Raw genomic sequence first — 23,354 nt, 5'->3', positions numbered from 1 at the left:
TTTCCAGATTTGCTGTTTCTTGTTGGAAACAAGTCAAACCTCTTTTTCTCATAGTTTCTCCATCTTCAAAGAAAGGTAATAGAGGAAAATGTTCTCCCCGCTGTGGATTTAGTTCCACCTTAAGTCACAGCATGACTCTATCATGATCCCTGCCAGGCATTGTCTTCTGTGAATCATTGAACTAGAGAGGACAATAAAGGGACTGTTGCCACAGAACAACTAACCCATCTTTGGCAGGTCAGGCTTATGGTTTCCCTGTCATGAATGAGATCATCTGGAGCCAAGAGTTTATGTTTTGTTGTTTGTTTTTTTTTTTTATAATTGCTACATGACTCTTCTGTCTCTTAAGAACCAGCACCAACTCTCATTTTTGTATCTTATTTTTTAAATTTCTTTATTAGCTCTAATGGTTTGATTTTGTTTTTAAGTAATTAATATATTTTGTTGGCCTAGAACAGTGATTCTCAATGGGATAATTTTACCCCCAGGGGACATTTGGCAATGTCTGGAAACATTTTTGGTTTTCACAATTAGGGTGTGGTGGAGGGCGAGGGAGTGATGCTACTGGCATTTCGTGTGTAGAAGCCAGAGATGCTGCTAAACACCCTACAGTTGGCAGCACAGCCTCCCCAGACAAAAAATTACCTGGCCCAAAATGTCAGCAGTGCCAAGGTTGAGAAACCTAAAAACAATGCAAGCCTGTTTTCCACACTTTTGATAACTTCAAAAATTGTATTATACAACTTTATTCTTCCCCCAACCCAAGCTGCTCATACCCAGTCCCTCAGTGATTGAAATATTCCACAAACCTTGAGCCCCTCTTATATTCCTGGCTTTGAACCAGATAACAGGAAGATAGTAATGAAGTTGCAAGTTCTGCCTTCTCTTATGGAGCTTCCTGTCAGTGGCTTAAGTCACAGAGATACTCTGGCCCCCAGATTAGGAATGGAAAACATGAAAACAGAGTCAACGTAAAGACTTCGACTTTTGTAGGGACCAGCCTTACTATATTCCCGGAATTAGAGCACATGTTTTCCTGTGTTAGAGCAGCCTAAGTTTTAGAATGCAGCAAATTTATATAAGAAACTCAAAATTAATATTATAACTAGTACTATATTGTGTGGCACAGAGATGAGTTGACAGTGACACTGTTTTTTTTTTTTTATGTTATTTTACTTTAAATTCTGGGATATGCATGCTGAACATGCAGGTTTGTTACATAGGTTTACATGTGCCATGGTGGTTTGCTGCACCTATCAACCCGTCATCTGGATTTTAAGCCCCACATGCATTAGGTATTTGTCCTAATGCTTTTTGTCCCCTTGCACCCCACCCTGCAACAGGCCCCAGTGTGTGATGCTTCCCTCCCTATGTCCATGTGTTCTCATTGTTCAACTCCCACTTATGAGTGAGAACATGCGGTGTTTGGTTTTCTGTTCCTGGATGGTGACACTGGTTCTTATTCACAATACTTTATCAGTGTATTATACATGTGATATTCCTTAAGAACAGACTAACATTTGTTTTAAGACAGTGTGCACATTTGTAACATAAGAAATTATAAATCATAACAAGAAAAATTAGGAAATATATTCCAGAGATTAAGCTTCAACCAAGTAAGCAAACACGCTGGACTACTTCCTTCAGTGCTTTCTAGAAGATCCAAACTAAATTGCTCATAAGATTCTTGCCAGTCCACAAAGGGCTCCTTCCTATGTCAGGAACCTCCAGTGTGAGCTTGGAAAAGATCACGGTAGGAATTAATGTGCATCCCCTCTTGTTATGCAGATGTGCTGTGGATCGACATCCCACTGATATAAACATCAATTTAACGATACTTTGTTCAGACTCCAATGGAAAAAACAGATCATCAGCCAGAATCTTACAGATTATAAAGGGGAAAGATTATGGTATGTAGAGCAGAATTTGCTGATTTTGCTTTAGTTCGAGTTTTGTTTTAGTATATTTAGTAATTGAAGAAAAAAGGATTTCTGAAAAATGAGCATTTGGGAAAGCATAAAAACACTGGCCTAACAATCATGAGGGAGTAAATTGCTCACTTTTTAAAGCTCCACTGACTCTTACAAGCCCTGAGGGTTCCATCTGGTTAATTACCATGGATTGAAAGGTTCTCAGTAGGTCCAAAACATTTAACAGTCCTTCAAAAGTTAGCAGCTTATATTTTGCTCATCAGAGAATCAAGATGAATAACTTCTATTCAATAGGGGAGAGCAGCTTGTCTTAACATCTTATATACAGAGAAAAGTGTTAAAAGTAAGACATTTCTCAATATCCAACATGCCTGTCTCAGCATTAGGAAAATTGTAAGTGATTCAAATAAGAATGTAATTTTTTTAAAAAAATGTTTATCTTAGAGAAAACAAAGTAATCAACTTGCAAAAACAAGTCATGGGAATGGGACATTTAAGCAGTATTTTTAATAACATGATTACTTGAATATTTAGAGAGAACATGTAAAAATATAAAGTTGGATAATAATAAAGTTCAAAACACTTAGTTTTTTCAATATTTTAGTATTTATTCCATTTGAAGGAAGCAATATATCAACCATTATTATGATTCAGGAAGCACAGTAGATTAAGATTATTAAATTGATTGCTTTTTCTATTTACTCATTCAATACAGATATTTGTTTAACACCAGGAATGAAGCAGCTGTGTTAGTTCATGTGGTATTCAGTTATTTTACTTTTTTTAGGGGTGTGTGTGTGTGTGTGAGCACGCGCATCTTTTAAAAGCCAAACCAAAGAGTAATGTGATTTGAGAAAAAAAAAAAAAACTAATGAGTCACTAGCTCGATGGAATTTTGGCTATATTTGTAGGTTAAACAAAATTCTACAGTCACATTAATTGAGGTTAAGCTAAAATTGGTTACAATATTAACAGCACTACATTTATTTATTTTAAAACACATCTACAGTGCTTACTACATGCCAGACCCTATAGTAAGCACTTTATGTTCATTTCCTTTACAGAACAACTCTATGTGATAGGCACTATCATTGGCCACATTGTACAAATAAGGAAGCTGAGGCACAGAAAGATTAATTGTCACACAATACAAAGTGGCAGAGTCTGGATTTGAATCTGAGCAGCCTAACTCAAGAGTCTGTGACCTTAATTGTTCAATTATGCTACCTCTCAGTGTGCTCATTATTTAAAATTTCTCTTATCTTTTCTACTTTTTTGTAGTATCGTATACACCATAATCACAAGGGAGGGGAAGAGGTCATTAAAATTACTATCTTTCCACAAAAGCCTTTGATAAAATCTGTTGATAATGACTTATTTGATGTTAAATACATACAGGGTAATTTTCAGATTAGTTTGCAAGTAGCTTTAGAGCTTTTCCATTACAATTAGCATGCAGATATCCAAGTATGTAATGGCCTGAACAGGAAGACAGAAGCACAAGACTATACACATGTAATCAGGAGTTATTGAAATAGACTTTGTTATCCACACAACTCTATGAACAGAACATTAAAATATTTTAATGAAGATATTACTTGACTAAGTTACAACATTTTCACATATAGAATAAATGCATGTTTAAAGACCTTTTCTGTACTATGTTTTTATTTTCATTAAAGTGTAGGCTTTTAAACATTTTATATCTTTTGACAGAGGTCTGTCTCAATTTACTCAATATATGTGGAAGCATTTCTACAAAAAACTTAGTATGTAAAGCCTTAAACGTTTTTTTAAAGTATTTTGGTTCTAAAGTAAATAATCATGAGTCCCAAAATATCCAGATTCTAATTTCATTGAAAACTTGGTATGTCTTGAAAATTACAACAGCAGGCATTTGCAGAGCATGCTCATTTCATTTAGCTGTACATGGAGGTCTTTTAATGTTGATATTATTTAGCAAAGACTGCTTTCATTAAATATCCCTAGCAAGAAACCCTTTGGTGTATCATAGAACACATTTCAGAGTTAAATCACTGTAGTAATTGTTGTTTGGTGTACATTCCTTTTACATTAAGAAAATATGTTTCATTTGATCTAATTCTATGTTTCTTTCCAGAAAGTGAGCCATCGCTTTTAGAATTCAAGCCGTTCAGTAATGGTCCTTTGGTTGGTGGATTTGTATACCGGGGCTGCCAGTCAGAAAGACTGTATGGAAGCTATGTGTTTGGAGATCGTAATGGGTAGGTTTGCTGATACCACAACAGTATGATATATCAAATGACATATCCATTAATAATTTGGCAAACTGCCACAAAATATTCAAATGATTGTCTCTTTTTGTGCATCAGATGGGGATTACACATAAATAATATTTACTGTTAGTTCCATATATATAGTGGTTTAATTGAAGAACTTCCAAAAAGATGCTCTCTCAACAGGCGTCATAAATTTCATAAAATAATTTTTAAGTGCACAGAAGTCTTCAGATGGACTTTTCATATTATTTGGGCTCTTCCCTTCATCCTCAACATAAATTTACCATGACAATAAATAATTTGAAAACTATTATTTTACTTGCCACATAAATATTTTTTAAATTATACTGGAAGGCTCAAGATTTTTGGTTTTGCCACATTTTCAGGACTTTAAGCAAGTTAATATAATTTGTCTCTATAAGTAGGAATAATACAAAATTAAATTTTAGTCTCAATTTTCAAGGTCACATTGTGGATAATTGTAAGAAACTCTTGTGACAAAATCCAAATTAAGAATCTTGTTTCCTAAGTCACTGGCATTCAGGCATATGGCAGAGCTGATATTCTCGGTCGCTACAAGGAACTAGAAAAATGTACTGACCCCATGCTCTTCCCCTGTCCCTCTCTCTGATTAATAGCACAGCATGGATTCTAGTCCTGGCGAGGAAATATCATTCTCTGGATGAAGGGGAGGGCTTTTCTCATACTCAGGTACTTTTAGTGCCCCCTCCAAACAAAATCCTATCTTTCAGTACTTTCTCCACATATGGGAATTTCACAGTACTCACACACATTATGGGCTTTATTATTTTCCCCTTTAGAAGCCAGGTCTATGGCAAAGCAATTGTTTGTTATGAATTTTATTTGAGACATTTTATTGTCATCATTAAACAAAAGTATGTATTCATTGTAGGTTTATGTTATGTTTTGTTGTAGGAATTTCTTAACTCTCCAGCAAAGTCCTGTGACAAAGCAATGGCAAGAAAAACCACTCTGTCTCGGCACTAGTGGGTCCTGTAGAGGCTACTTTTCCGGTCACATCTTGGGATTTGGAGAAGATGAACTAGGTACTGTACAATCTGCCATGAAGCATAAATATAGCAATCTTATCCTCTACTTGTTGGAAATGTAATCTACAGCAAAGATTAAGATGGTCCAGTTACATATTCTCTACCAGTAACTTTTCCCTGAGGGCCTTTATATTTTATTTTCACACTAGAAATACTAAAATATAAGGCAGAAAAATGGGAGGCAGGAAAAATAATTTTTTAGTCCTGAAGAGATAATTTTTTAAATGTTTAATGATATGTTTGATTATACATCTGAGTAATTTGTATATATTCTCTATCTAAAAACCTTTCCATTTATCCATGTCTCTTGGAATAAATAAAAAAGTTTTGTTGGAATCTGAAACTTGCCTTATCTTCTATTTCTTTTTTCTTTTTTCTTTTTGCCCATGGGGGCATGAAATTTGAGCAAGATGATCTGAGTACAGATCTTCTTTCCAATAGAATAGAAATTATGTTCTCATGGGACAGTCTATGGTATAACATATAATGTATTTCTTGGCATGTTTATCAAAATGTATGCAGCTTAAAAAGCAAAAAAGAAGTTGAAATTGAAATATGATTCATCAGTGAGTAAATATTTTACTCTCTACTAATTCAAATTACAGAGATAAATGTAGTTTCATAGTGACTCCCTTTAAAAAATAATATTCAAACAAACCATAACTACTATGCTCCTTTAGCCTCAGAGATAAATTTCTAGGCATAAAGAAGAATGTATGTTTCTTATGTAAATCAGAATATTTTCTCTAAAACTTCGGATTTGGATTTTTTTACATCAAATGGAGACTTCATCAGAAATAGTTTCATGCCCTTTACTTAGAATAATAAGGGACTCAGACAAGACTGTTGAAACACATAAGATACGTTTCAGAGCCACAGGAACATAACAATTCAAAGAAGAGAATCCAGTCTATTCTTTTCTTGTTCCAGTACTGAAAGCAATTTAAAAATTTTCCTTAACATTCCCTTACCCCACTCAAAGGAACCAGAAAGATACTTTTCCTCACTCACATCCTCTGTAATGTAATTTTAATTTCACTGGCAAACAATGATTTCAAAAGTAAAAGAATGAGGCCAGGCATCGTGGCTTACGCCTGTAATCCCAGCAATTTGGGAGGCCGAGGCAGGTGGATCATCTGACGTTGGGAGTCCGAGACCAGCCTGGCCAACATGGTGCAACCCCATCTCTACAAAAACTACAAAAAATCAGCTGGGTATAGTGGCAGGCCCCTGTAATCACAGTTACTTGGGAGGCTGAGGCAGGAGAATCGCTTGAACCCTAGAGGTGGAGGTTGCAGTGAGCCGAGATAGCACAAAGAATGGTCTGTGTCTGAGTTAGAGATGAATGTTTAGATGTTGTGACTGAATAATTCTGATTTTCCCAGACCTTGCTACAAATGATTCATCATCACTCATTATGTTAACATCACCACCATTAGGTAAACCATCCCAAATGTCTGTGTCCACTTAATACTATTTAGGAGCAGAACTAAAAAATAAAAATACATAATCCTGACTCTCCAAAAGCTACAACCCTGTATATACCTCATAATTAAAATAAATACAGTTTCACTGGATTACATTTTAATGTGAAACTCCCTAGCTTTAATTGAAGAACCATACAAGAAAGTGAGTAAGTTTTTGCACCTTTTGAAATAAAAGTATTGACAGTCTGGGACTTTGCATATTATTTTTTAACTATAAAGTCAGGACGGATTTGTTGTGAGGATTAAATGAAGTAAACTATAAAATATTTGACAAAATAATTTTAATTCTTTTGCTTACATTCCTTTGCTTTGTACTTTCATTTTTATTTTTTCTGTTGTGCCTACGTTTTTAGTACAAACTGTGTAAATCTTTTTCAGAAGTAGAAGAGTAGCAGGGTGTGTTTAATGCACAATAGTAAGAGAAATATAGACTAAATCAAGGATTATTTCATGAGGGAGGACCAAATATAAATTTTAAAACTTTATAAATGTGTAATTATAAATACAGCTTCTAATTTTCTATTCACATGATCAATTCAACACATAGAATTATATGGAAGTAGTGGTGATAAACGGGGTGGTTTTCTCCTAAAAGAGTACCCCATCTGTTGTATTTCATCATTACAAACACAGCTAGCATCAAGAGTTAGAGTTTAGAGAGTTGAGACTGAGCATCATGGTGTCTCTCTCTCTCTTTCTCTCTTCCTCTCTCTCTCTTTCTCTCCCCTCTCCCCCAGTGTTTATTTTAACACATTGCGATGTACTTTCATATCTTCCAAAAAAGCTAAAGATTAAGAAGGCACAACCCAATTTCATGTGGCCTCAAATTATCAATTAACGGTAACAACTTGATAACTAACATGTATCAATCTTGCACAGAAATAAATCAAGATAAAACTTGCCCATTTAATAGTCACTCAACAAATATTTATTGAGCACCTACTCTGTGCAAAGCTCTGTTCTGGATGCTGGGGATGCAGCAGTGGATAACGAGACAAAAAGTCGGCTGGGCGCAATGGCTCACGCCTGTAATCCCAGCACTTTGGGAGGCCAAGGCGGGTGGATCACGAGCTCAGGAGATCGAGACCATCCTGGCTAACACGATGAAACCCCGTCTGTACTAAAAATAAAAAAAAAATTAAAAAAATTTAAAAAAAAAATTAGTCAGGCGTGGTGGTGGGCGCCTGTAGTCCCAGCTACTCAGGAGGCTGAGGCAGGAGAATGGCGTAAACTCTTGCAGGGAGCCGAGATCACGCCACTGCATTCCAGCCTGGGTGAGGAGCGACACTCCGTCAAAAAAAAAGAGAAAAAGACAAGAAGTCTAAACTAGTGTCATGAAATTTATGTTGCACAGGAGGAGGAAAATCAAAATAAATTTTTAAAAATACTGTATATAAATTGGTGATAAATGCTTTGAAGAAAAATCTAGTAGTGAAGAGGAATTTGTTGGGAGTTGGGGAAGGTGCGATTTTAAAGTGCAGTCAGGAAAGGTGATATTTAAGTACAGCCTTGAAGGAGGGGGAAAAAGATGAACCTAGTGGAGACTCACAGGAAGATGGAGCCTGTAATAGGGGCCTGGAACAGCAAGAACCTGAGACAGGAGCCTGAGTTGGGAACTTGCCTCCCATGTGTGAAACCACAAGCCAGTGAGGCTAGAGAAGAGTGAACAAGAGGGCAAAATGTTGCAGATGAGGTTATAGCAGTAAGTGCTACTGTCAGGATTTGCTTTTGCTCTGAATGAGATAAGAAGCTATTGCAGGGCATTGAAACAAAGGAGTGTGATCCAACTTACATGATCTAACTCTTTTGAAAAGAATCGCTGTGGCTGGTACGTTGAGAATACACACAGAAGAACAAGAGTGGCAACAGGGCGCTCAGTTAGACAGCTGTTACCATAATCTAGATGAGAAATAATATCTGCTTGCACTGGAGTAGTAGTGGGATATGGAAAGGAGTGACTGGAATCTGGAATTCTGGATGCACTGTAAAGGCAGACATGTGAGACTCTTGCATGATCTTTAGGCAAGTGATTTTCTTGTGGACAGATGGAGATAGATTTACATACAGAATAACTGCCAGGCAATAGGAAGTAAGGACCTGTACTGCTATAAATTTGCTTACTGTTATTTCTTTCTTTAACAGGTGAAGTTTACATTTTATCAAGCAGTAAAAGTATGACCCAGACTCACAATGGAAAACTCTACAAAATTGTAGATCCCAAAAGGTGAGATTTCTTTTTATCCCATTAAGTCAATAATTTTCTTCTTCCAGTTATTTTAGTTCATTCAGTTAATGATAGGAACGTCACAATTAGCAATCAGCCAAGATGTACACTTCTGCCACTTCCATATGCTTAGCACTGTCCTGAGAGGATCCTCTTCCCCTGTCTATGATGACTGATGCCACTATGCAGAACTTCAAAAGCTCATTCGTGTGGTTCTTGCTGTCATCACAGAGCAACATTATATTCATGGAATCAGAGTCTTCAGTTAAAAGCCAGACAGGGGCCCTGACATGTGAGGCAGTGGCTTAGGCTCTGGTGTTGGAAGCCATAAACCCTCCTTATTGTAAAGAAAATGAGAAACATACTGGCAGACATGACAGGTGCTTAGTATGATTTTTGTTAAGTAAACAGGTAAGTTACTCTGGCAGTTCAACATCTGAGCCTCATTTGGAAACTATCTGAAAGCTCATAGCACTCATGAAGACTGTGGTAACTAGACAAATATAAACTTAAGTAGGGTTTTGTTATTTGCTTCAGCAAAAGAAAGATTTGAATGTTTTAATCCTTTAAAGAATATGTTTATCTCGCCCCAGTCCTTCCCACTCATGCATCACAACATTTATACATATGTACTTCAATCATCTTGAATCATCACTAGTCAGTTGTTAATTTCATGGATCAAACTTGAATTATCAGAAGCTGCTAAAATTATATGTTGTTGAAAAGACATTAGTCATCAATTTAGAAACAGCTAATCATAACGAAACCTGAGGATCCTTACAGACACGACTGTTGCTGAGCACTCGGACTTGTTACTCTTTAGCCACACCATGCTGCAAATTTCAGATTCCTTCTATATTATTTTCATGACTCCATTTTCAAATTTCAATTCAAGTCTTTTTCAAAAAAGTTAATTCTAATACTCTGAAAAGTTTACTAAGGGCATTTTAAAATATTCTTTTTAAATTGTAAATTGTGTATGTTTTTCTGAAATTTTCTCCTTTTTTATATGACAAAACGCTTTTCTGAGGGAAATGTAGGTTGACATTGGATCTTGCAGAACAAAAAGAAGAACCAGTTCTAAATGATCTCTGGGCAGTATCACATATCACATATCACAGGTTGATAACATCCCTTCTCTATTTGACTGTATACATTTTCTTTCACAGTAAGAGAAATACCCATCTATATACTACAGCAATTTTTTTCCCTCAAATGTGAAATTAATGTCCTCCATAAGAAAAGCAAAGACATAAACAACAACAACAAAAAAAATCAGACACTTAGGGGATTGTTGAAGTTGGCAACCTTAAGAATAAAAATCAAACTAACATTAATTCACAAAATTCTGAAGATTCATAATGAGGTGTAGGAGTTTCACTCAGATATAATACAATTAGTTTCAAAACAGTCATTGTTATTCTATTATACTGTCTAAGTCTATACGTTTTTGCAAAGTACCTGGTAGCATTGTAGTGGATTCTCTCTCCTTCTCACAAAAATCTTTCTCTCTTCATCTGGATTGTTTAGTCTGTGGCTGAGTGGAGGTGAATTTTACACCTTCAGTCTATTATTAGTGTCTAATTACCAAGGTTGCCATAAGGGACCTTGGCTTTGTGATCTTAGTTATTCTCTAGTAGGGTGGTCTCAGAGTGACATACCTGAAGGCCTGACTTCTCATTATGGTGCCTGTTTCTGGTGAGTCATGTCATGTGGGGGGCCTGGGTTAAGATTTGTGTTTGCTTTTCAGAAGGTGGGGGAAGTAGCAGAGTCCCAAAGAAACCGTCCTTGTACACAGACATGAGCATAAATTTCAAAATTAAATTGACTATAAGAAAACAAATGTTTTTATAAACATTTGTTGGGAGCCTCATGCTGTTTTGATTTGGCCATCAACGTTTATTATTATTGTATTTCTTCCTAGATGAGTTGAAGTTCTATATAAGCAGACACTTAAGTGTGTGAACAGGATTATTTTGGAAACAAACTAATTACAAGCATAGTGGTATTCAGGATGTCCGTGTTATGGCAGAATTGTTTTTCTAAAATTTTTGAGGCTGAATTTTAAAAAAGAATCTTATCAACTAAAAAAACAATATATAGACACATTTTGTTATACCAAAAATCAAACACACAAATTAAACTCTTAGGTTAATTGTATTCTCGTACCAAAGCCCCCAGACTTGCTAGAATAATGTTTTCAGAATAACTTTCAAACATCAGTTGATTTGTGGCCCAAGAAGAGAAAAGCAGAAAACTGTGAAATTTTTATTTTCTGTATTATATGTCATAGAAGTTACATTCTTACCATAGGATTTATGTTTTTCCTATTTTTTTCCTACATGTGCGCATGCACACACACACAAACACACAATGAGGGAGTTTAGAAACCATGGAAACTATACGTATAGTATCTCTTAAATCATTTTGGCAAAAACAGATAAGGTTCTAGTATTACCACCTCAGTCTGTAAGGACAATTTGATCTAAAGCTGTAAGCTACATAATCATTTACGTAAGTTTCAAACCTCAGAAAAGGATGGTGAGATATCCTCTTGTAAAAATTAAATGCCATTGTTTAGCATGAAAAAAAAAGAAAAGAAAAGACAATGCCTAGAACTCAGTAGTTAAGAAAAAACTCCACCGGGCCGGGCGTGGTGGCTCATGCCTGTAATCCCAGCACTTTGGGAGGCCGAGGTGGGTGAATCACCTGAGGTCAGGAGTTTGAGACCAGCCTGGCCAATCTGGTAAAAACTCCATCTCTAGTAAAGTCACAAAAAATTAGCTTGGCATGGTGGCGGGTGCCTGTAATCCCAGCTACTCGGTAGGCTGAGGCAGGAGAATCACTTGAACCCAGGAGGAGGAGGCTGCAGTGAGCTGAGATCATGCCATTACACTCCAGCCTGTGTGACAGAGTAAGACTCTGTCTAAAAAAAAAAAAAAAAAAAAAAAAAAAAAGCAACTTCCAAGGAAACAGAAAAGGAATTAAGTTTGCCTCCATGTTAGAACATTGTACACACTCTTGGAATACTTTCAGGGACTGAACAGTCACATCTTATGGCAGAGCAGAGTTAAGGTCAAATCAACACCAATCACCCAGTTTACTCAGCCAACTCACAGGATCCAAAAAAGTCTCTAGTACTGAATTCAGTATGCCTTAGCCTGGGGGCTCCTTCAGCTAGCAGTTCTAGAAAACAGATTTAGATGAACTGAACACAAAATCTTGGCAATAATTTTACTTTCACTTAGTAGTGCCATCTGAAACTAGTCAAGATTGGGAGCAAGTCTATCTGGGTCAGACAGTGAGTCAATTGGTCTGGTCTCTAAATCTTCCTTAGTGTAGCACCCAGCATAGATTATTTCACCAAACTGTGCCCCTTTGTCCATCAAAAAATATGTAGAAGATGATATTTCTGTGCCTGCTGCATTCTACAGAGGGCTGTGAAGGTGTTTAAATAATATATTTTAAACATATTACATTCTTTAGTAATTTTTGTGTGTTTATTCCAGGCATTCCAGGATTATTTTCAGATGTTCTCTCAACTTTTAAGGTTCCTTTAGTTCCAAAATTGGAATAAAGACATCTATGGAGCTTCTAATAACCTTCAATAGAGCCAGGCATGGTGGCTCACGCCTGTAATCCCAGCACTTTGGGAGGCCGAGATGGGAGGATCACTTGAGGTCAGGAGTTCAAGACCAGCCTGGCCAACATGGTGAAACCCTCTATGTACTAAAAATACAAAAATTAGCTGGGCGTGGTGGTGCATGCCTGTAATCCCAGCTACTCAGGAGGCTGAGGCAGGAGAATCACTTGAATACAGGAGGTGGAAGTTGCAGTGAGCCGAGATCATGCCACTGCACTCCAGCACTGGGCAACAGGGCGAGACTCCATTTCAAAAAAAAAAAAAAAAACTCTCAATACGTAGTGTTCAAATGTCCAAATTATACCGTGGACGCTCTTTGCTAAATCCTTTCAGAAGTACATAAATGTTCCTGGGGTGGAAATTAAAGAATTCCGACAAAGTTATGTAACTTCCAAGATTTATTTTTATAGAACACAAATTTTTTCATAGTATTAACAAATATTCTTTAATTTTTGTTTCAGATGAACTTAAACCAAATGACTTTTTTTGAAACTTTTCCAGGCTTTATTTCTCTAGGAATTTGTAAAGGAAAATTATTCTCCATCATGTTGATTTAATTACTATGTACCCACTCTTGCTATATTTTAACATATCACTTATCTGTTACCCAACCAAGTCACACAGACCATTCCCTTAATAAGTCTATAAATTAACAATGCAAATTCCAGGCTTGAGGGGTCATTTTATAGAAATGTTGTATCCCCAATCTCCTCTGTGACCAATATCAAAAACTGCCCCTCATTCTTCTTCCCCCCATGGCCCACTTACTGCCCTTTGTTTATTGTTTTCTTAATATCTTCATCCTACCTCTTATTAGACTGGATGCTAAAGAGTGTTTTTTTCAAAAAAATCACTTCATAAGAGGAAACCAGTTCTGTTTATCCTTTGCATATGTCTCAGGGAGCCAGCAGGCAGCTCTGCCATCCCAAAGAAAGTTATACATAATAGAGCAGCTTTAGCCCAATAAGCCAGTCTAGTCCCAATTCATCAGTCAAAGTTTTATGCAAGTGGCCCCCCTAAGTTGATAAATTCCCACAGTGCCTGTTGACCCAGCTGCCAAGTCCTCTTGCAGCAGGTGGTGTTTTCATGGCCACCCTGACAGTAATACAAACTGTTTAGCAGCTCCATTGACCTTTCAGCTATTAACAGGGATACAGGCTCCACTAGGGACTAGTTTTCAAACATGACAGAATTTCTTAACACTAGAGGTCATGAACAAGTATATGCCCTATAAAAGTCCATTCAGCATGGTGGATTTGAAGTCTAAGAGGCAAGGAAACATTTTCCACATTTTTGCTATCATCATTATTCTATGTATCCAGTAACCAAAGATGAATATACATGTATCTGTCTGATTATATTCTTTCTCAGTATACTAGATTTCCTGTTGTGGTGCACAATACCTTTTCAACTAACAAATCCCTACTAAGCTGCCATATAGCATCTGAAATTTTAGAGATATACTACAAAAGAATTGGGCAAGATCAAAGTTGAAACTTCTAATGAATGGATAAGCATGCATACATAATAGATGGTAGCAGCCTGAGTATAACTAAAATTTTATTCATACTTTAGTAAGATTTGCATACATGTACATGTGTACAGACATACTGAAACATACAGGTAACACATGCAATATTATGTAGAGCCATCACCTATTTCAAAATAAATAGGCACTGTTATATAATAATTTGTGAAAAAAACTTTGTGTGACCGTGTTATTTTAAAGTGTTTATGTCTTGTTTTTAAAATCCATCATATGCTTTTATTCCAAATGCTGACAGATTTGTATTTATAAAATGCAAAACTACTTCTATTTCTCCCCTACTTGAAACCCTTCACTGGTCTCCCACGGCTATTAAAGACGAATCTAAACTCTTAATTTTTCCCCAACTTTAAGGTAAAATTGACAAATAGGAATTGCATATATTTACGGTGTACAACATGATGTTTTGATAAATGTTGTGAAATGACAGAGTCAAGTTAACTTGCATATCCGTCACCTTACATACTTATCATTATTTATAGTGAGAACATGTACCAGTCTTCTTGTGTGTGTGTATATATATATCTCCTATTTCCTGGAAATGTGACATATGACCACAGCATTCAAAGAAATTCTCTCTTTTACTCTAAGTAGTCTCTCTTAAGCTATGAATTTGAAATCTTAGAATATCATCTTCTTTAGTAATTGGACAGATTGCTATGAAAACTTGACTGAATTGCCACTTCAAACTAGCATTCATTTAAAAAGATATAATATGGAGAATGTGAATGATGAAGAATATATTCTTCAAAGTGAAACATATATTGAGTCAAAAATTCCTAAAAGCATTTTCTTTTTCAATTAACACGGCCACAACCACTGCCATGCCCACCACTGTCTCTTGTAGGACAATGCTACAAGTCTGATATTAGTCCTTTTGAATATCTTATACTTTTATCGTAAGGTAGTATATCATCAGATATTACAGTACCTTAGATAAAGACAGATTTAATGTTGCATTAGATATGTCTAAAACAGTCATGCAAATTTTTTGAAAAGATGTTTTCTAGAGGAAGATGTAGCTTATAAAGAAAAAACTGCATCTTAGCATCACTTTGTTACTAATTCATTTTGGTTGAGTTAAAAAAATTGTTACTTAAATGACTTATTTTTGTCAACTGTGACGAATGAATGATATATGAACATCAAAATTTGGAAATTTATCAGGCTAGTCATCTTCAAAGAGAATTTGAACTGACATTCCTGTGCTCTTTCATAGGAAAGAAACTTGTTATAAATTTCTTTTCTCCTTTAAAGCATTTAAAATTTCTACCTTTGAATGATATGAAATTAAAACACTGGTAGATCTATTGCTTATAAGTGGAGAAATGGAGTTAAGAATTTATTTTTTGATGATTTCTAAAAGAAAAATACTGCATTCTTAAAACTTTTGAATGATGTTGTAATACAAGTATTATTTATTTATTCTCTGTGTGTGTGCGTGTGTGTGTGTTTGAAACGGAGTTTTGCTCTTGATGCCCAGGCTGGAGTGCAATGGCATAATCTCGGCTCACTGAAATCTCTGCTTCCCGGGTTCAAGCGATTCTCCTGCCTCAGCCTCCCAAGTAGCTGGGATTACAGGTGCACGCCACCAAACCCGGCTAATTTTTTGTATTTTTTGTAGAGATGGGGTTTTGCCGTATTGGCCAGGCTGGTCTCAAACTCCTGGCCTCACGCGATCTGCCCACCTTGGCCTCCCAAAGTGCTAGGATTACAGACATGAACCACAGTGCCCAGCCTATTTATTGTATTTGTTAATATTAGTTGTCATTCCCCTGGGCTGTTTTCATCACAATAAAAATAGATAAAATCCAAAAAAATTTCTCTGATTATATTGTTACATAAGCAATAGTTGTGTCTAACATTTTTATCAATTATGGTTTATGAATTAAGTATTTAAGTTAAAAACTTGATTTTGGACATGAAATTCTGAACAGAATGTATTTCCTTTATATTAGGAAGCAATGGCATTGGCTTTTTTATTATACCTTAATTATTTAGTTTTTATTTTTGTGCCATATCAGAGTAAGTACAGATATAATCCAAGATTCCTGATTTGAGTAGCCCTGATTTCATTAGAAGCATTTTTTTGTATGTCTCCTGTGTTCAATTATGTGCCACAGAGGGAGAGAATGAATAAGAAGTTGGTCCCATCCCCTAAGGAGTTTATTTTTACTTTAAACCAGGAGATTGCATATATTATTAAAATGTAAAAATTATTATTTGAGGTAAAACACTTTGAAACAAAAATACTGTACCATAACACTGTACATTATAAATTGCCAGATTGATGATCCAGAAGTTATTGATGTAGGTAAAATCCACCATTGTTTGGTTTTCCATTTCTGTTCTGCTACAGTGTGACTTTCTTTAACACTAATAAGCTCACGTACAAAAGAGAATCTCAGCATAACATGAAAGTAGTTATGTAGCTTTTCAAGCAAGACGTAATGAGAATTATGGGGAAAGGAACACGCCCTCAGTCTAGCTGTTGCACAGGCAGAAAAAGCCTTCTCAACTGAGCCGTCAATGAAAAGTAAGTCCCTGCACTGGGTTTCCGCCTTTCAAGATGCATCCCACAGCTTTCCATGGCTCTCTTCAGGGTGCACATCCTCTTTTCAGAGTTCCACTTCCATCATCATTTTGTTTTGTGTGTTTCTAATCTTTCCTGAAGTGACCTCCAGCTACTTCTGAGCTGCTCGCTTGGTTGCCCAAACTTTCTTCCAAGGTACCAGCTTTTGTTTTCATCACTGCTTTAGTTACAAAGCTGCACAGATCTTGAGGGGTCTGCCCCAAACCAATTCTTCCCATAAGCCCTTGTCTTAGTCAGCTTAGGCTGTTATAACAAAATACCTAGGTGGCTTAAACAACAGACATTTACTTCCGACCATACTGGAGGAAATCCAAGAGCAGGGTGCCAGCATGGTTGGATGCTTGGTGAAGGCTCTGTTTCTGGTTTGCATATTGCCACCTTCTCACTGTATCCTAATATGATGGAGAGAGAAAGAAAGCAAGCTCTCTGGTGACACTTCTTATAATGGCAATAATCGTATCATGGGGGCTCTATCTTCATGACCTTATTTAAATCTCACTTCTTCCCAAAGATCCCGTCTCATAATGCTGTCATTTTGGGGGTTAGGGCGTCAACATGTGATTTTGGAGGGAAACAAGCAATCCATAACAGCCCACTTATTTTAAGTGCCATTTTGTGGAATACAATATTTTTCAGGAACATGTACATTGAATTACAGTAGAAATGCCTATTTTTTCTATATTCACTGCTCATATTATAGTTGATCAGTTTCTAAAGCTAGGATATTGCAAATATAATGCCACAAATACCTATAGCAATTTGATAAAACTGGACCTTGTCTATCTAAAAGCACGTAACATTGGAATTTAGTTTCATTAATCTTTTCTCCTAGGTTTTTCCTGTAAGATATTACACAACTTTTCATGTCCTGATTTTCCCATGGAAATATATGCATTGAGTGAAGCTGATAAACCAAAGTTGATACAGGAGATCCACATACCCTTTTAGATATTTGTGCACTGTGGTGATGTTTGTGTAGTGAGATTAATAGGACCTGAAATGAAATGTGGGTACGTTGCTACCTTTTTTCCTAAACTAAGAGGGCCAGTTCAGTGGAAAGAACACTGAACCAGGAAAGAGTTCCAGAATTCTCTGTAACTAGCTGTGTGAAAGCCACTTAATAGCTTCATACACTTTCTGATCTTTTAAATTTAAGAATTGCAAAGTTGGCCCTCACTCATGAGAATAAAGTTAAACATGAAAAATGTAAGTGGTTTCATTATTTGCTTTTATTATGGTTGCATCTTTAACCACAAAAGAAAATTAGATGGATATTTGTGAAATTTCTGACAATCTTATTAGCAGTAGATAGTCAAACCTATGGCTCAATTCACTAAATTACTACTGCTTTTGCCTCCTTTGAAAGGTTTAGTGCCAACTCAGTTTCAAACTGCCTAGGTATTAAAGCCAAGTAACACTGTTTATTAGTGAGCAAGTCAGTTCATCATGTGAGGATGAGACTTTTAAATCGCAGAAATCCTCAAAATGAAGAGAATATTAGTCACAAAGAAGACAGCCAATGCCAAGCCCCACTTGTTTTCAGGACATTTCAGAACAGAGAAATTTCTAGACACTATGTGAAAATAAGACAGAACATTAGCTTTATCCATCCTAAACTCAAATTTTAGAAATATTTAGTACGAATTAAAAATTTGAATATGATTTATAAAGTACATAAATTCAGAGTTATCCTTGAATTCAAAGGTTTTTTTTCCCTCTTTATTCTAGTATCAGAGTTATTTAAGAATATATAAAACATATATTTCTGCAGCCTACATATGCTATAATGTCAAGGAAGGTATTCCTTAAAAATAAAATGAAAGCAGTAACTCTTAAAACATTTAATTTCTTGCTGTACTTCAAATAGTACTTGAAAAATACCATTAGGAAATGTATGTTGCTGTCAATACTGCCATGAAGTCCCAATGAGATCAATATTACGTGGTTACACAGGAATAGATTCCATTGGCTCTGTTCTTCTACCTGAAATATGATTGTATTATAAATATATGATTCCTCAGCAAAATTGAGTTTGTATAATGCATTGTTTTTAAAGCTGCTACAAAATGGCTATGTATAGTCTCAAAACATGCCGTAAATCCTTCAGAATACAGCATTCTACTCCTTATAAGTAAACTGACACTGAAGAAAGAAACACCAATATGACCAGGAAAAATTCAGTGAACAGCCAGATTAAAGACAATTGCAAAGAAGAAAAATATCAGTTCGTATACTGCCTTTGAGAAAGGCAATAAAAAGATGACACAGCAAGTACTATACTAGCACTTATTCCTATGCCTAAAGCTTCACAGATGGGAGACAGTAAAAATTTATCCCATCATGAGAAATTTTTCACTTCCTTACCCTTTTTTAGGTAAAAGTGATGAGTATTGGCTTAAAAACGATGAGTGGTCAAGGATAATCATTGTGTATCAAATTGCTTACAGCGTGAGGAAATTCATTAAACCATAGAATCTGCTGTGGCATTCGAAGACTGTCTCCTTGTTCAGGCAAAGACTCCACCCAGTTGGAAGATTTCAGAGCATTCTGTACTTGGAAGCACCTGAATATACTAATTAAAGGCCACGTTGATTCCTCTGGCTGGGAAATGGACCTAAATTAGAAACAGGCCTCACAAACTTGAATATGCATGTGAGTCACCTGACCATTGTGTTAAAGATTCAAAATCAGTAGATCTGGGGTTATGGCCTGAGATTCTGCATTCTGTGGAATGAGGATTTTGACTTATCAGTTTTTCCTAACTCATGAGAATGAAAGCAAGCATGGAAGAAAAGTAGTTTTTTAAATGTTAGAGTTGCAAGGGTGCCCTTTTCCATGTGTCCCAATGTGTCTATGGATAAAGAAGTAAGACAGTTCTTATGTCACCTTCCACCCTTAAACATAAAGCTGTCTAAGAGAGGCTACAGAATTAGTACATCTTCTAATACCTCTATCAGGACTTCACACATAAGTATTACTCTTGATCTGTATATCTTGTTTTACAATGAAATGAATTCAAAATCTAGACACCTCACAAAAATTTCAGAATGAGCTCCTTTCCTTTTTGTTAGACAAAATGGATTTCTGCAGTGCTCATTTGGAAGGGTGGTCCTGCCCAGACAGGATTTATCCTTGTACCTCCACACAGAATCAAAGGACTTCCCACGTACTGATTTATTTGTTCATCCCCTAAATTAAATATCATGAAATGAAAACCATTCATAATACCACTACCCAAAGACGTTCACTGTTGGTCTTAGCTATTCACAGAAAGTCATCACCTATAACGTGTGTTATAAATAACTTACGCTTCTCAACTTCCTTTTTTTCAAAAAAGTATCCAAATCTTTATACTACTACACAAAGCAAGCCTAAGTTGGTTTCTAAGAACATTTTTTAATTTTCTGAAAACAGTGCTTTATACATTAAAGAATGTTGGACAGTTTTCCGCACCAGAGTTTTAGCGTTTCATTATTTGTCATGCGTGAAGGGATTAGGAAATATGTTTTTCAGATTTAAATTAAATTCAAGGGCTGTGGGGATAGCTGAACGAATAGGCTAGATATATTCTTTTCTACAAGCCTAAACACCCTCTTGGGTAAGTTTTCTGTTTTGAAAGTTACTCTGATTTCATTTAGTAGAGTGAAGGGTCCAGAGGTTTAAAGAGTTGTTGTTTAAAAGAAGAATGAAACAATTTAAATGATTCTAAATCATTTAAATATATTAAATCTAATTTAATATATTTAAATCAAATTTAATACATTTAAATCTAATGTATTAGATTGTACATTAAAGCACCCAATTTTCCAGTCCAATAAAAATAAGTATGAAAATGGGTGAATGCATCACAGATGTATACCCTGAAGTTTTGTTTAGGTCCTATCTAGGTGTATATATGTAGCACTTAAGTATATGTAAGATGGTCTATTTCAATATGACAATAATAATAAAGTTTAAAGGTACTGTTTATTCCCTTTTTGTTTCTCTTTATTCCACGTAAAGAGGCCTTGTTCTTTTCAGTAAAAGGGAGAACGTCACCATTACAAAAAGTGATTGCAGGGAAATGGTTGGAATCACCAAAAATCTTTGTCAGATGCTACCATATATTAGAAAATTGAATTTTAATGTGTTGACTTAATTCTCATCTGGAAGAGAAGACAGTCCTATCTCTTTATCTCATGCTGACTTTGACTTCTTAACCTTCGGTTTATTTACTATGATTATAATTATTATCAAAATGTATCTTTCAGAATGAGTATAACTGTACCTTGAAAAAAACTTTAAGACAAGTTTATTTAAGCAATAGAGAGAAATACAACAAAGGTTTTGTGTTTATGATATGAAAGTATAGCAATTAGATTTTAAGGATATCCCTCCCCTGAATGGCCCATATTTTCCTGATGTCTTTACACAACAACATAGAAAGGGCGCAAACACCCTTTTAAAATTCCATATTCTCATTAATTTCATTCATTCAACAGATTTTTATTAACCATCTTCCATGTGCAACACATTCTTCTAGGTCCTGGGGAGTCACAAGAGATGAGAGGAAATATTTGTCCTCATGGAGTTCATATTTCAGAGAGTGTGTTTGAGAAAGTTGCTGCTATATAAATTCAATTTAATTTCTTTATTTTATTTATTTATTTTGAGACGGAGTTTCACTCTTGTTGCCCAGGCTGGAGTGCAATGGCATGATCTTGGCTCACGGCAACCTCCGCCTCCTGGGTTAAAGTGATTCTCCTGCCTCAGCCTCCTGAGTAGCTGGGATTAGGCACCCATGACGACACCCAGCTAATTTTTGTATTTTTAGTAGAGACAGGGTTTCACCATATTGGCCAGGCTGGTCTCGAACTCCTGACCTCAGGTGATCCACCCACCTTGACCTCCCAATGTGCCGGGATTACAGGTGTGAGCCACTGTACCTGACCTAATTTAATTTAATAAACATTTATTGACTGACTTATACAGAATTTTCCTATTTCCTATGAATATGAATACTTGAAGAAGATAAAATACATGGTAGTATGTCATCTTTCTATAACATCCCTTAAACTAGTTGCCTCCTCATCTGTGTTTCTATAATACTTCATGTGTGCCTGTATCATAGCAAAGATCACACTGCATTATACTTTTGTGTATGCCTGTTTGTCTTATCCTCAGTGGTCTGTGTGAGGCTCAGGACCCTGTACTATTTATGTCTTATCCTCCTGAAGAGCTCAGTACTTGCCCAAGTGAATGATTGGACTTGAAGAGGATTGAGTATGTAGCTTCTGCCCTCAGAAAATCTTCAGTGAAGAAGGGAAAAAAATAGGTAAACAGCCTATTCCTGAAGAGAACCCTATAAGAGACAAGCAATCTTTTATGTAAATGTTCATATTAAGGGAATCTTGATAGAGCAACAGTTTAAAAGAGAGAGGATTGATTTAATATAATAAGTACAGAATGTTATTTATCAACTATGTAGAACAAAAAAAGATAAATTCTCCTGGTATTTAAATAAAACTTGAGGGAATTACAATGTTTGTATATTACAGCTACACAGTCTTATATAAATTAAAGTAAACAAGCCCAGGTGGGAAATAATTACTACATCCGCAGGTAGACAGACATTTACCAAATCTTAGGGAAAAAAAAAAAAATTAGAATCTTCTCCCTAATCTGAGTTTCCATATGTTTGAATGTTTGGTGAAAAATAGTCAAAGCATCAAATTGGAGTATCAGCAGGGAAACAGACACTCTCCCTGAAAGAATTGCCCTTCAGTATCGGATTCCTATTTATCATGTCCTCATTCCTTTCCCCAGTGCCCGTGAATCAGTGTTCCTATACTTTGCCTCAAACAGGCAACATCTTCTAGTTGTTGTTTAACAAAGTTCACCTATATACATGATCTAAATGATGCCATCTCTTTAGATTCACCAGTTTAGGCATAAACCATCTCATGGGGAAGTATGTGAGAGTAGGTACCTGCAAATTTTTCATTGCCTATAACATGTAATAGATTTTTGACATACTCTACTTCTGAGTCTCTTTTCTTGAATGAGTCAGAAAGTGGGTGAGCAAGTGAGTAAGGAATAGAAATTAGATGCACAGAATTCTGCAATTTCAATGAGAATATTTGTTTACTGAATGCCACTTCGTAGATGATCATGGCCTACGACTCAGAAGAATTTCATGGCTACTGAAAAACTGCTCTTCTTGTGGTCAGAAATGCCGCCATTGTCTCACAAATAAAATAAGAATTTTAAATGAGAAAGAAATAGAATATACTCGGGATACTCAAGAACAGCAAGAAGAAGGCGAAGATTGTGTCCTTACTTTTCTTGGCATAGCCGTTTAACATCTTCTCTACCTTATCCCACCCCACCCTTACTCCCAGAAAGACACTTTTGAGGAACACATGGAAACTGTTAATGTTTTTTGAATAAAAATATGCTTAGTGCATAGAATGCCTGCAGGACCTTTCACAGAAATTGACCATTCCTAGATTCAAATAGGCGGCTGAATAGATTTAAGGGTGTTTTGTGAATTGTCATGTTAGCTGCAGAACACAGCACTTTCAACATAGAGTGGGACTTTTCTTCAGGAGAAGAGCTAGGGA

The 23,354-nt window shown here is 35.9% G+C and overlaps 1 protein-coding gene across 3 annotated transcripts in view; it reads left to right on the top strand.

Moving 5' to 3' along the window:
- HHIP (hedgehog interacting protein) overlaps window positions 1-23,354 on the top strand; it is a 99,947-nt gene that overhangs the window by 64,789 nt on the left and 11,804 nt on the right. For all 3 annotated transcript variants that reach the window (XM_050791767.1, XM_050791766.1, XM_050791765.1), the window contains exons 8-11: window positions 1,789-1,910; window positions 4,051-4,174; window positions 5,126-5,256; window positions 8,889-8,970. In XM_050791767.1, the coding sequence (XP_050647724.1) occupies window positions 1,789-1,910; window positions 4,051-4,174; window positions 5,126-5,256; window positions 8,889-8,970 (459 nt within the window). The remainder of the gene's footprint in view (window positions 1-1,788; window positions 1,911-4,050; window positions 4,175-5,125; window positions 5,257-8,888; window positions 8,971-23,354) is intronic.

Source organism: Macaca thibetana, chromosome 5 (genome assembly GCF_024542745.1).
Source record: "Macaca thibetana thibetana isolate TM-01 chromosome 5, ASM2454274v1, whole genome shotgun sequence".
NCBI classification, from domain to species: Eukaryota; Metazoa; Chordata; class Mammalia; order Primates; family Cercopithecidae; genus Macaca; species Macaca thibetana.
Note: the sequence above shows the minus strand (reverse complement) of the source record. Positions and strands in the feature narration are given on the sequence as shown.